General features: G+C 40.8%; 1 protein-coding gene across 1 annotated transcript in view; it reads right to left on the bottom strand.

The window, feature by feature from the left end:
• Nucleotides 1-13,508, bottom strand: part of LOC118770332 (neuron navigator 3-like) — a 138,099-nt gene that overhangs the window by 87,418 nt on the left and 37,173 nt on the right. Inside the window, exons 4-5 of the mRNA XM_036517935.1 lie at nucleotides 4,245-4,317; nucleotides 410-593 (exon numbers count right to left, since the gene is read on the bottom strand). Coding sequence (XP_036373828.1) covers nucleotides 410-593; nucleotides 4,245-4,317 — 257 coding nt within the window. The remainder of the gene's footprint in view (nucleotides 1-409; nucleotides 594-4,244; nucleotides 4,318-13,508) is intronic.

Raw genomic sequence — 13,508 nt, 5'->3', positions numbered from 1 at the left:
TTTATTAGATATCTGTTAAGATGGAAAGTCTAGCTACACTGCAGGATGTGAATCCCTGAGAGATTTAATGTCTGTTTACACTGATACACAATCTGCCAGCTTGGTGAAACGTATAGTAATATATTCCCTTGGATTGTTCCTGTGGATTCCAAAATTTCTTTTCATAGAAAATGAGTCATGCGCCAGTTTGCTGTCAAACGCTGTATAGAAACGTGAGGAAGCTGGACGTAAAGCATCACTGCCAACATATACAGGACATCACTGCCAGTATAAATGAACCCAACTTCAATTAATGCTTTCAGATTCAGTACAAAATGTTTCCCTCAGTGGCTGCAGAGTTGCACCATTGCAGTGTGGATTAGTACACGCCTCCCGGAGACGGTGATGGATGACAGGCCGGGGCAGCTACCTGGACTGCATATCTTGCGTCTTTTGGTGGCTCCCTGGCGCCGCCCCGTTGGCCTGATGTGTGACCTGCTGCTGGAGCTCCACGAGGGACTGGTAGTATTGCTGCTGCTGCTGCTGCTGCTGCTTGTACCGGGACAGGCTGAAGAAGAGCCCAAGAATGGTCTTCAGATTCCCATTCCAAATTTCTGTCGAAGAAAGGATAACACTCAACTCACCACATCACGTGAGTATGCAACATTACTAGGTGAGCGAATTGAAACAAAGACGGGCCTTGCGCAGTTAAGCAGGACTGATCTGACTGATCCTGACCTTTCATTTCATTACATAATTCATGGTATTTACATTTGATGTCTATGAAGTGCACAAATTCTTCAAGTTCAACTCTTATGCTGTATATGTGTAGAATAAATTATAAAGTGTTTCTTACAACACCACATGTGCAAGGCAACCTCAAGAAACAATCAAATAAAAGCTCAGACTTTACTTACTTACAGTCTTATGTAAATTATTTTTTTTTACTAATCAAAAATGAAATACATACTAGGCCCCTCACAGTATATCCACGTCCCTTATTGAAGAAGAGAATTTTGTCACAATTGCATGGTTGAGTTCTTAACCTGAACAATGTCAGAGCCAATTGCACTTTAATTCAGTCAATTCAGTAAATGAACTGAAATTCAATTCCTCAATTCAAAAATCCTCACAGAAAACGATGACTGGTTTACAATTCATGAACTGAATCTGAACTCACTGTCTAATGTGAGTGGACTTAAGTGGAATTGACACAAACTCTGTTACGCAGCCAGTACCCCTGTTATTTGTATGACTTTGATATGACTTTTTTGGATTGTTCAGATCAAAACTTATTGCAAAAGTGTAAATGCCCAAACTGGAGTGATATTGATGCAATAAATAACAATAATATTATTTGTTTACTATACTGAGTATGGCATATGAGGGGTGAGAATATAAAAGAGATGCCATTTTACACCGGCGCATATTAAGTTGAACTGATTCAATACTGCCAAGCTGCAAGACAGAGAGATATGAAAGATTAGGGATGTGAAGAAATATGAAAAAATTGGTTTTGCTCAAAGTGCATTGATCTTCAGTGCAGCAACAATCAGTGGACCAATAAGCCATCCATTTGTGAAATTGGTTTCATATCAAAACATTTTTAATAATGTGCACATTGCACCTTCAATGGCTGATGCAGCAGTAAAAGTAAGTTTTGATTCGTAGAATGTTGCTTGCAGATTGCAAAAGTTTGGATGATTAATCTTCAAATTCTAATTCTTGGCTGCTGTAATTTATAGTGCACATTATTTAAGTCCCAAATTGCTGTTTTCCTCAGAGAAGTGCAACGTGCCTTTGACACAAAGCAGAAATATTTTGATTCAGTAAACACATTAGAAAGTGTGCTGTATAACCATGGACAGCACTGCGCAGCAGATGTGTGGGATGTCCAAAGTTGCTCTGTGGCTTTCACCAGATAAGTCAAAACAAGGTAAAACACAACTATTTATGTATGTCTAACCTTAAGTAATTCACTGACAAGGCAAACTGCTATGTTTATTAACATGTCACTCGTTTTCTCCTGAAATTTCACTGACATTAACAAAGGGCTGCAAGGGCTGTTCGAACTTAAATTCAGATTGATTCTACTCTCACTTAATACTGGTCATTAGGCTGTTAAATTAATACTTTAACAGGTGTGAATTACACAGAGAAATACTTTGTTCTCCAACAGAGGGAAGTACACTTAAGACTAGCCTCCCTATTGAGGTCCACAACAGACCTAGATGCCCATTAATATTCCCAATAATAAACTATACTGCACAATAATGCATCAGAAATGATGTCAGCATTATATGTTATGTGTCAGTGCCTCAGAACACTTTACTGAATGATCAACATAGTTGTAATATCTAAATACTTTAAGCAGCACATATGTGCGCTGAGAAGCCCAGGGAGAGCTTTTGAATTCTACATAGCAAACACTTATAAGTCACCTTTGTGGGGGACACTGATATAGTGTGTGACTGTTACATCCATCAAGGTTGGATACTGTGGAATTCACTTTCATATGCTGGAAAACCTGCTTATGAAGACCATTTTAACTGAGGTTTATTCATAATGTAAACTGTGTTGTTTCAGTAACTGGTGAGTGTAAACAGTGCTTTCATCTGACCTTCTGTTTTTTGCGTCTTTCATGAGTCACAAAGCATTTAAGGGTTACAGCAGTTACAAGTTCAATATGGACACAACTCTGGCACACAGAAAACCATTTATGACCTAAACAAATTGGTTTCAACAAACTAGACCTCACATCTTTAAAAAGAAGAACTTTTAAAAGGTGACAGAGTGCAGTGAAAGTAAAGTGGGTTAACACAACGGCTCTTTTTTCCACATCCTCTTTCATTTACAATGGATCTCATCACAAACAGCCGAGAGCAAAGGGGGAAATGAGACAACACAGCCATAACTCAAGCGGCGCTCTGACATAAAGGACGGACTCTATTTCACTTCCCTTGATTGCAAGTTGGAAGTCACATTAGTCTTTTCAGTCATTTGTGTCTACTCTGCTGCTAGAACATTTGTAAGTAGCGTATATACACTGACTACCGTATATAATCTTAGACTACATGTGTGAAACATGTTTTATTGCTAAACAAAAAAAAAAAACACTTTTTTTTTTTTTTACTTTTGCCACAAAGTGGACATCACTGAGAGTATCCCAATATCACAGTTCCGAATGGAAGTCAGGTATATCATTGACTGTGTTACACTTATCCAGAGGTGTTAGATAGGCTGCTGATAGAGGGTGTGCACTCTGCGACCCTGTGAGATGTGTTTTACATCACAAATGGGTGCAGCAGTTATCAGTGACCGCAGAGACCTCTAACCAGCCCCCTGTTCAGAACATGCCCAGAGTGTTACCCTAGAGCCCTTTAATGACACAGTGAGTGTGTCTTTAGTGTAGGACTCATGAGCTGATTCGACTCAGTTTATTTCTTACAGTTCTTAAAGAAGCACACACTCCCCAGAACATTACCATAAAGCCGTCTTCATAAAGCACAGCATGGAAAACCAACAGATTCAAAACTTTAAGGTCACACTATATATTTATTTATATTTATTATAAATTTATTTATATTTAGAGACCCTCGTTTGCTTTGCTTTTTTTAAGGGGATGCAATATGGCAGGGGCTAATTTAGTTAGTTCATGCACAGCTAGAGCTATATTCAAACTGTGAGATAACAAGGGTAAGCTTGTGTGCAACAAGGGTAAGCTTAACTGCAGTGTGGAGAGAGGTTAAATCCTAAGCCATCCAAGGTGACCACCAGGGACAGGTGAGACAGTTTCTAACTGGCAGTGCTGTTTACACTTTACTCTTGTTACATGAACAGGACTGTGTATCTTGCTGATGGAGCAGCACAGAAAGGAAAAAGGAAATGATTATACAGTAGCGTCTAATTCTGCTGTGACGTTCAGAACACTAAGCATTGCTATTTCTGCTCTTCTCTCTGCTGACAAAGGGATCTGTCATTTCATCACAGGGAGCTAGTGTGCTGTACTGTAAGTCTGCTTGTCGGCAGCCTACCCAAAAGTTTGAGGATAATCATATTTCAGCTTTTGTTAATATGGAGATCAATTCAATGACAAAAGGTAGCCGATATATGCTGAGAGTGCACCAAATGCAGACTTATTTATTATTTGCAGTCAATGATGAAATCCTTGGCAGCTGCTGCTCAAATGCAATTACAATGAGAGAGCAATTTTGGAGGGCTGACACATAATATTAAATCTGAATTCAGTCAAAATCCTGTCTTACCTTCTGAGGACAGGCCCTGTACGTTCACTCCTCTGGCTTCCAGAAAACTGAGGCAAGCGTCCACATTCTCAATCTGGGAAAAGAAAAAGAGTGAAGGAAGAGCTCAGCGTTCAACAGGCAGGCCGCAGAAGAACTCAGATGTACTGACACCGTGAATTCGTGTTTAACAGAGATGACTGCTGCCCACAAAGCAGCCATTCTTCTTTCTGTATGAACCCAACATGACCCCACGTATGGACACACCACCCCAACGAATCTATTCCCACCTTGGTGACAAGTCTCCCAAGTGGTCAGATAGTCTAGAGTGGGACAGTTTCAGCCTTTGACAGAATGAGGCTGGCAGTTAGCCAGCGCTGCATGTGAATATTGAGTGCTTTCAGCCATTTGGCTTAGGAGGGCTTTCGTGCCATGGCAGCTGAACTGGACTGTGCTGCACTGAACATCTCGTTGCAGTCGGCTGGTTCAGACCAGGCAGCCGTCCAGCGCCAGTGACAGATCGTAATGGACTCGCCCTCAGCACGCACTGCAACAAGTTCGCTCGGAGCCTTTGGCCAGCCCCACGGACGATCTGACCCCATATGGGCCGAGACAGAGATGGCGGGGTTCTCATTAATCTGCGTTTGGCTCACGCCTGATTGGTGCAGACCATTTCTTAGGACTCCGCTGCTGGTCTTGGTCCAAATTGAAACTGGCACCACATCACTCAGGTTTCCTTTTTTTATTTTTTATTTTTTTTTACTTCCCGCTCCTGATCAAACATTTCTGCCATGTTATTACAGCCTGGCTTGAGTGCCCGTACCCCCCTGACAATGATGATGTGATTCCCCCACCAAAGGATTCAGCCTTCCACTTCACAGGACACACACTTGCTTTTTGACACTTTTTGATTAACTCTTATTTCCACTTCCGGGCCACTCCGTTTTAAATAAACATTGCAAAGGGTTTTCCGAGTACATTCTCCAAAAGAGTACAACTTAAGCCTTGACGTGTAGACCACTGAGTGTGGGCAAATGCTTCAACTTAAAGTGGGTCAGAGATAAATAGGTATTTACTCTGCTTAGACAAACAGTATGGGACCCAGTCCAGAGGGAACACACTCATATATCTGCCCCTTAACTGTGTGCACAGTAACCCCCACAGTAAAAGGAGTTTTTTAAGTGACCTACTACACTTTGCTTCACATGCGATTCAGCCTACATGTGCAAGCACATGTACAACAAACCGAACCGTTAAATGATCCCCTTCATAAACTTCCTCAAACTCCCACACTCTCACATACATACACTTGCTAACCCTATATACTTTTACATACTGAGGCAATACTGAACCTCTCTTTCAGCCAGAGAGATTCAAATTTTCAGCCATTTGGTTCCAAAAAGGAAAAAATGAGACAAACAAATGTCGTGCTGATCTCAAATAGCGCACAGGCATATGCGATTATATCAATACATTAGTGCAACATAAACACAGATGAAACATAATCAAACAAACCCGTGTCCCATCTGCACCACTCTTTGGGCTTATGTTTTAACGACATTTTTTAATAAATATACTCAAATATTTACTGCAGTAATATCCGGAAATTTTGGCACACATTTACAATAATAGAAAAAAAGATCTGCATTTTACTACATAGGAGAATGCACAGCTCTGAAATCCCATACCTAATATGTAATGAAATCTGTTCTATTGCATCAGCTTCTGAATGTAAAGGAAGATAACCATGAAAACCCCAAATGTGAATTATAACCTAAAATGGCAAATGACTATAACATCCCACAAAACTAAATACTACACCCTCTACACACCCCTGTCATTTACAATCTTCTGAATTATGGTAATGCACACACTTCACATTTTTCACAATTTTCCAAAACTTTAAAATTTTTCAAAACCACCATGTTCGACCACTGTATGATTGTAGGACAGAGCAAAAATGTTATATATATTCGAAATATAGCTATTTTGACTGATTTTGTTTCATTATTCTTTGGCATAACATGGTATATACAGAGACCTTACAAATATACTGCTATTTAAACATATATCACATTGTAATAGTCCAGTCACAAATACATAGCCTATTGATTATAACAATGTTCTAAGAGAGGTACAGTATTTTGAAATGTCTTTGTCGGCTTGGTGGCAACCAAAACAATCAAACAAAAAATAAATCTTGTATCCTGCTACTAATGACACTACACTTCATATGACAGACAATTCAACATCTGTTTGCCTTTTCATTAGGGTGAAGTCAATAATAATTGATGAAACAACTGAATGAAAAGAAGAGTATTCATGTATAGCTTTATTGGGCTATTTGGGCCACCAGACTAATTTCATGGCCCAGCATCTTTATGGATTGATGGGATTGTATTGTGATTGTGCTACTAATTCTGCAATCATGAAGGAAAATGAAGCCATTAAGGCTAGTTATTGTAAGTGCTTATTAACAGTGGAAATCCAGTTGCTGAAATTAATTTTGATTTAAGTCGTAATCATGATTAAATCATATCGGCTGAGTTAGCAGCATTAAGTTCTCGTACAGACTACATTTCTGCAGCTTGATATGTGCACTGGCTCCAAAACCTATTAATTTGGCAAATGTGCCATAGTGAAAATACCCAGAGGCCCTCTGACAAAGTATGAAAAACAACAAATCTTGGTGGTCTGAAGATAAAGACAATTATTACAAATTCCCACTACTATCATTCCAAACCTAGTCTTTGCATCTCATATACATCAATCTGAAGAACAAATATGTACCATTTGTCTTAGCTACAGATGTGTTAACAAATATTTCATGTTATACCACATACATTTGGCTACTACAAATATTTAAATAGGCGTTTACATTCTTTCATAGTCTGTAAATTCCCATAAAATTCCCCATAATCCTTCATCACATTTCACAAGAGGACCTTCCAACTGAACAGCACAAACCGAATCCGTTGCATCTATATTCCATGAAAATGCATAACATTGGCTGTTCAACCTCTCCACTTGTCTTGAGGATCTCTCGCCTCATGGCTGCTTTCTTTATTGAAAGACAGCATCCAGTGTGTAAGCACCCAATGTCTACCACAGCATCTCAAAGTTCCTGTGATTGACTTGCTCAAATGTTCTTACAACATTTCCGCAAGGCTGTACCATCAACGCTCTGCCAGAAAGTCAAAGCAAGACACTGAGAAACTCTTACTTGTCAGCTGGACCGAGGTCAGTACAACCGAGCGCCCAAGAGAGGGGAGATAAACAACAGATGAATCCACTCAGATGGCCCACAAAGTGTTGCAGATGTTTAGTTCTAATTAGCAACCAAATCAATTACATGGAAGCCTTGCATCTTTCGAAATGCCAACACCGACCAGCTTTAATCGTGCTTTTGAGGCCCGGGCTGACCACAGCGGGGCTTTGAAGTCCAGACGCTAAACGCTTTTACGACCCTCTTTTTTCATTTAAACCAGGAGCAGCTGAGGCTGGTGAGAAGTTTCAACGGGGCACGAACTTCAGTGCACTTCCTCTTTGGCTTGGGTTGCAGGACCTGTTAATTGGCTGCCAAAACACAGTGACGAGGCCTACAATCTGCAGGTGACTGACTGGTAGGGTAATATCACCACTAAGCAGAGCCCATTACTGACTTCCATCTGATTTATGCAAGGACATTTTCTGTTTGTAGGTGAATCGGGCATGGCATTAAAGGGGACCAAGGACAGTTCTATGGGAAAGTAAAACACAAGAAAATTTGGACATTCTAAGTACCTATAAATCAGCCTCTGGCTTGTGTGTGTGTGTATGCTCGGTACATCCAACTCCAAGTTAATACTTTATAAGTTGTTCCAGGGAGTATTAAAAAATAAAATTCTCACACTAGTATGTAAATGTGCAATAACTACAGTCAGGGTGAATTTGTGGTCAATTTTACTGGCCTGCAAAAAGAGTACACACTTCCTTCAAACATACTACATATTAATTACAATGCTTTGATTCTTATGGGGCTGCCCACTACTACAAACAATATTGGAAAAGCTATGGGTATACAACTTGAAGGCAAAGAAATGCACACAATGCATACTGACATACTTAAAGACCAGAAAGCATACAGATAATGCACTGCAGTCTTAAAACATAAATACATATAACATTGTCATAATCAATAAACTAAGAGATGTACAGTATTTAGAAAGGTCTTTGTTGGCTTGGTGCCAACCAAAAAAAAAAAAAAGAAACCTGCTACTACTTCTACTACTACCTGATACTAATGAAAACTGACTTCATACAATAGACAGGTCAACACAGGTATTCATTCAAAACACAGGAACAATGCCTATGGATTGCAGGATTGCGTGTGTGCACTGCAGTGATGCATTGACTTCAGCTCCTGAGACCGTTTTCATCCACCTGCCCGTATCCATGGTTACGAGGACGCTGCTGACGCCGACCTGCTGTGGCATCCCTCACTTCCTCGTCTCACTGATGCACCAGAGTGGAATTTTCCAAAGAGCGCTCTCTCTCTCTCTCTCTTTCTTCCCTTTGAAACAAGGCGGAGCACAGTGCACCACACTAACACTACAAGGACTTCCCTCTCCAAATCAACCATTACCTGCAGACATCTCATATTTTTCTCCATTTGTTCCTTCTCTCACTCTTTCCTTCTATTAGTCCTATGCCCCATCTCTCTCCCTCCCCCTACTTTAGGTGTATTGCGATGTCATATTGGTATGATTATTGATTTTTCAAAACTGCTGTGAAGTTTCAGAAGGCCAATTATTCTCTCAGTGTATAAAAGTGGGCAAAATGGACAACAAATAAATCATACAGGGTAATTCATGTTGTGTTCCTTGTTGATAAGAATAAGGGGGAACCTAGGAGAGAATAAGACCCAAACAGAGCCGGGGTATTTTACACACGATCCTTTGAATGCGACTGAACTCAGTATGATGAAATCTTGTGAAAGAGCTTACTTTCTTATTAATGCCAAGTAATACTCTTAATCATGGCCCCACACAATTCAGGTTATGTAATACTGCGTTCCCAGTATTCTAGCATTTTTAGCTATTTTGCTTGAACTGATTTGGATCTTTCCTAACCATCACTTCTTGTCGGATCCTTTGTGATTGTCTACACTTTATTTTATGCATAGTATCACAATGCATTTTGGATTCTGTGATCGAGTGACTGATGTATGGTAGTGAGTGTACTTGGCTTCCTTTAGTTTCTAGACTGTCTAGTCAGGTTAGCACAAGTTAACTTGCGGTAGGGCTTGAACAGTGTTATGCTCACACTCACTGGTCTGGGAGTCTTGTTAGCCTGGTGTGACACTGTTGGTCATTCAACTTGATTGGATTCACTTCTGTTCTCGTGCTGGAAGTCTTCCTGGATAAGACTGTCTGCTAAGTAAATGTAATCACATTACATTACATTATCATCATTTAGGAGATGTTCTTATGTTCCAAGGGTACAGCAGCAGTGGGGGATCAAACCTGCAACCTTTCAGTTACAAGCCCTGCTCCTTACCACTATGTCACACTGCTGTAATGACAAGTAATGTCAAAAATGATTATGTTGGAATGTACAGTATGCTTGTGGAAGCTCGAAGGTATTTGTGGATGTAAATTTGCTCCTATTTCATAACCAATAAGCTCTTTGTTGGAGGAAATAATAGCTTGTTTATATCAAAGTGGCTTTTAAACATTCAATTACTACAATATGTGTCTTCGAAAACAATTTTCTCTTGGGGTGATGGAAAATAAAGAGCTTCTTTGTTTCAAAATATATGCAAGAAACAACAGCAAAGGCTTTGATGGCAACTCCTCTAGCAAAACACTATAAAAGGGAGAGACAACTTTTTTTTCCCCAAGCCACCATAAAACACAGACACGAATCCCAAACATGTCAGGACAGTTTTTGACAATGTTTGAAATTTTCTGGGGATGTCAATTTTCCTAAATGTTTTCAGCAACAATGCCTATAATTTATCAATTCAACAGTCACCATGTATACTCATTGCACCCTGTGATCCATTATCCCCGTACAAACATTGTCTGCTCAAATTTCAGTGCAATACATTACTATGTTGGCATGAATGTAGAACAGACCATGCATGAATCCTTTTTGAGGACAGTGTTGAGGTTGCATTTGACATTTATACAGCAGCTTGTTTACCGAAGCAATTCAGGTTAAGCTTCTTGCTCAAGGGATTCAAATCTATGGCATATGCATTCTGATAATAAACCCAGCCCTTCAAATGCTATATACACATTTATCTCCTCATCTACAGTCTAGCTTTATGCATTTTGAAAATGTTTGCATTAAAGCTATGAGTGAAGGTTTTGCAAGCTGTGGCTCAAGCTTGAGAAAGGTAAGGATGTACAGGTAAGAGTTTAAACAACAACAGCTATTGCTCCGAGGTTTAACATTAACAGTCTTTTTTCCCAAGCAACGCCACTGCATTAGGTTCTGTGAACAGGAGGAAGCTCTCCATCCAGGTCATGGAAATCGTGGAAGAAAGAGAAATCAGTTTCGCTCCGAGGCAGGGTCCCAACCAGAAACAAAATGCAGAGCAACACAAATCAACCCATTAATATTGTTTCGAGGAGCTGCGCTTTATTATAAAACTTTTATGCAGAAGAACGAGCCATCTTCAGGCATGCTCAGAGGGGCACGCAGAAACAGATCAAAGGTTAGCAGTCCCTTAGGGAGCCTTTTAAGTGGCGGGCCCTCAAATGAGCTGACACAGCTCGAGCAGCGCTGTTGCAGACTCCTCCTTTTTTATCTTAATTTTTCGCAAGAAGCATCAGACTGGGAACGGTGATACACCACAACGGTAAAAGCAGAGGAAGCCGAAGAGGTAAACTCAGCGACAGCACTGCTTATCACTCGTCGGACAGCTCGAGAGCCGCAAACAGATGGACTCCAGATGATGGCCCCAGCTCTACAAGTGCTCCAAACACTTGAGTCTGTTAGGCCTCCCATGAAGGGCGCTGTGAGGGAAGCTGGCCCGCTGAAAACGCAACATTTCCAGCCTGGCTTTCTCTCAGAGTGTCCATGAGTCAAAAGGCATGTTTTTACAACCTGTCCATATGCCCTGTTATTGTGTTAGAGATGGGGAAAAATATAAGCCATATGCGTTATTTTAGTGTTACTTGGAGTTAAGGACAAAATTGTGGTTAGACTGGATACTGGTCTAGCATGCACTGTGAATATTGATCAACTCTCATCAAAAACATTACCACTTCACAAAAGCATTAGGTCTTCGTAACCAAGATACTATAATGCAACAGATATTAACTCAGATAATCCGGGCCTTCAACCATACACAGACAGAGTGGAATGGTCAAACAACTGATGGATCCTAATCTACTGCTACATGATAATTGTAAGATTATATTGTAAGATACTGTAATCACACAGTTATAACCATTATACTTCACTTTGACTGCCGTTCATTTATTGATTATTATTGAGTATTATTGAACAAGCAATCAGTTCGAAAAGTACCTGTCATTGATCAGTTTTGGGCGCAGAGATATACATGTGTGAGAAAACAGTACTGCTCGACCAAAGACTCCATTCACAACAGCCACGTGGGAATGCACGTTCGGAATGCAACCGCTTGGAATGCTGCAAGAATCACAGGCATCCGTCACACATATACTATTTTACCCCTCGTGCGACCGTGTGCCAGCCACCAGTGGGAACAAACTACCGATCTGCAATGCTCAAGAAAACACTGAGCAGGGCATAATCACCCATTCTGAGAGCTGAATATTTACTAGATTCCTCTCAGTCAGAGCTGGTTTAATGGACCCTCCCGAGAGAGCTCGAATCAATGAGCTAGAGTTTATTACTCTTGCCCTTCATCAAGCATGGCTTTAGTGCTGCAAGAGGAAGTGGTGCTTCAGACCACCTTTACAAAAAAGAGACACAGGTATTGAGAAATGTTCAAATGATGAAATAAAATGGCTAATTTAGTACTATTCAGCTAGTACTGACATGCTTTTGAGGTGCAATATCCATATAATGGGTGGTATAATACGATGAGTGACACACTGGACACAATGCAACATTGAAGGCATTCAGCAAATGATGATTAATGGTTGTAATCTTTCCAATCAATACATTTTTAGAAGCAGAATCAGAATCATGGCAGGAGTGTTCAAGGCCCTGAAACTTTCATTCCTATCAGAAATGTTCAGCACCACAGCTTTTCATCTGCACCTGGGTCTGTGTGTTTCACACACCAGTTACTATCGTAACACAATTTCATTTTCACTTCCCTAACTTCAGCTGATGGCTCTCATAGTCAGATCAAAGACTATTCTAGCCCTCATGCTATCTCTTTCTTACACCCACACACGCATGCATGCACATACCTCCCACATCAACCCCACCCCCGGTGCATCCATACCTTGGACCTGTTGCCTCCACCGACTGTCCAATGGGCTCTAAAACTTACAACAAAGTGATCCCAATACAAGGAATCATGCCTAGGAACAGCTCTGTACTACAAAAGCCCCAAAACTGTCAATACAAGCAAAGTCTCACGCCCTCTTGTTTCGCCTGCTCAAAACGACGTAGCTTCCTCAAACTGAAGTTTCTCTTCCCCATGTGGGGGCTGGCCTGACCTTGGCTGTGAGGCAGGTGCAGACCAAACCAGTACACTGAGACACAGAATCACCCCCTTTAAAGACAGAGGTTAGCCGTCAGATTCACATGGCTTCTGGAGGAGAGCCTTTAGTTACTGGTGAGTCCCCGTGGCCTAGTCCCAGTGCTGTCTACGCTTAGTGAGGGGCAGCCTGCCCCATGCCCTGCTGTTGTGTTCTGAAAGAGAAATCAGCCATGGGAAAGCTGCCCTCTATGCCTGGAGAGGCGGGACTCTCCAAACGGAAGGTTTTGGATCAAAGCCCCACTGCATATGAGCAACTGCTAAGCCCTTTTTAATTACAACTGCTATGGAAAAATCAGTGAATCACCTCAAAAGAACCCCCCAAATGCTCCCACATTGCAGGACTATATCTAAAGAGGTTAAGTGAATTAATTACTTCAAGCCAAGAGTGGGCAGCGGGAGGGGAGCACAGTCAGTGAATGAACTGAAGCACTAGTGGGCCATTAGTTTTGTTTACGTTAAATCAGGCCATTGAACAAGCGCACTTGACTTTTTACTCACCTAAAAATCTATTCACTATTAATCATACAAAGAGCATATGCATTCTAATGCTGCATTTGTGGAACAATTGCATGCCACACAAAAGCCTGTCTATTTAT

This window comes from Megalops cyprinoides, chromosome 23 (genome assembly GCF_013368585.1).
Source record: "Megalops cyprinoides isolate fMegCyp1 chromosome 23, fMegCyp1.pri, whole genome shotgun sequence".
NCBI lineage: Eukaryota > Metazoa > Chordata > Actinopteri > Elopiformes > Megalopidae > Megalops > Megalops cyprinoides.
This window is presented reverse-complemented; position numbering and strand designations above follow the sequence as displayed.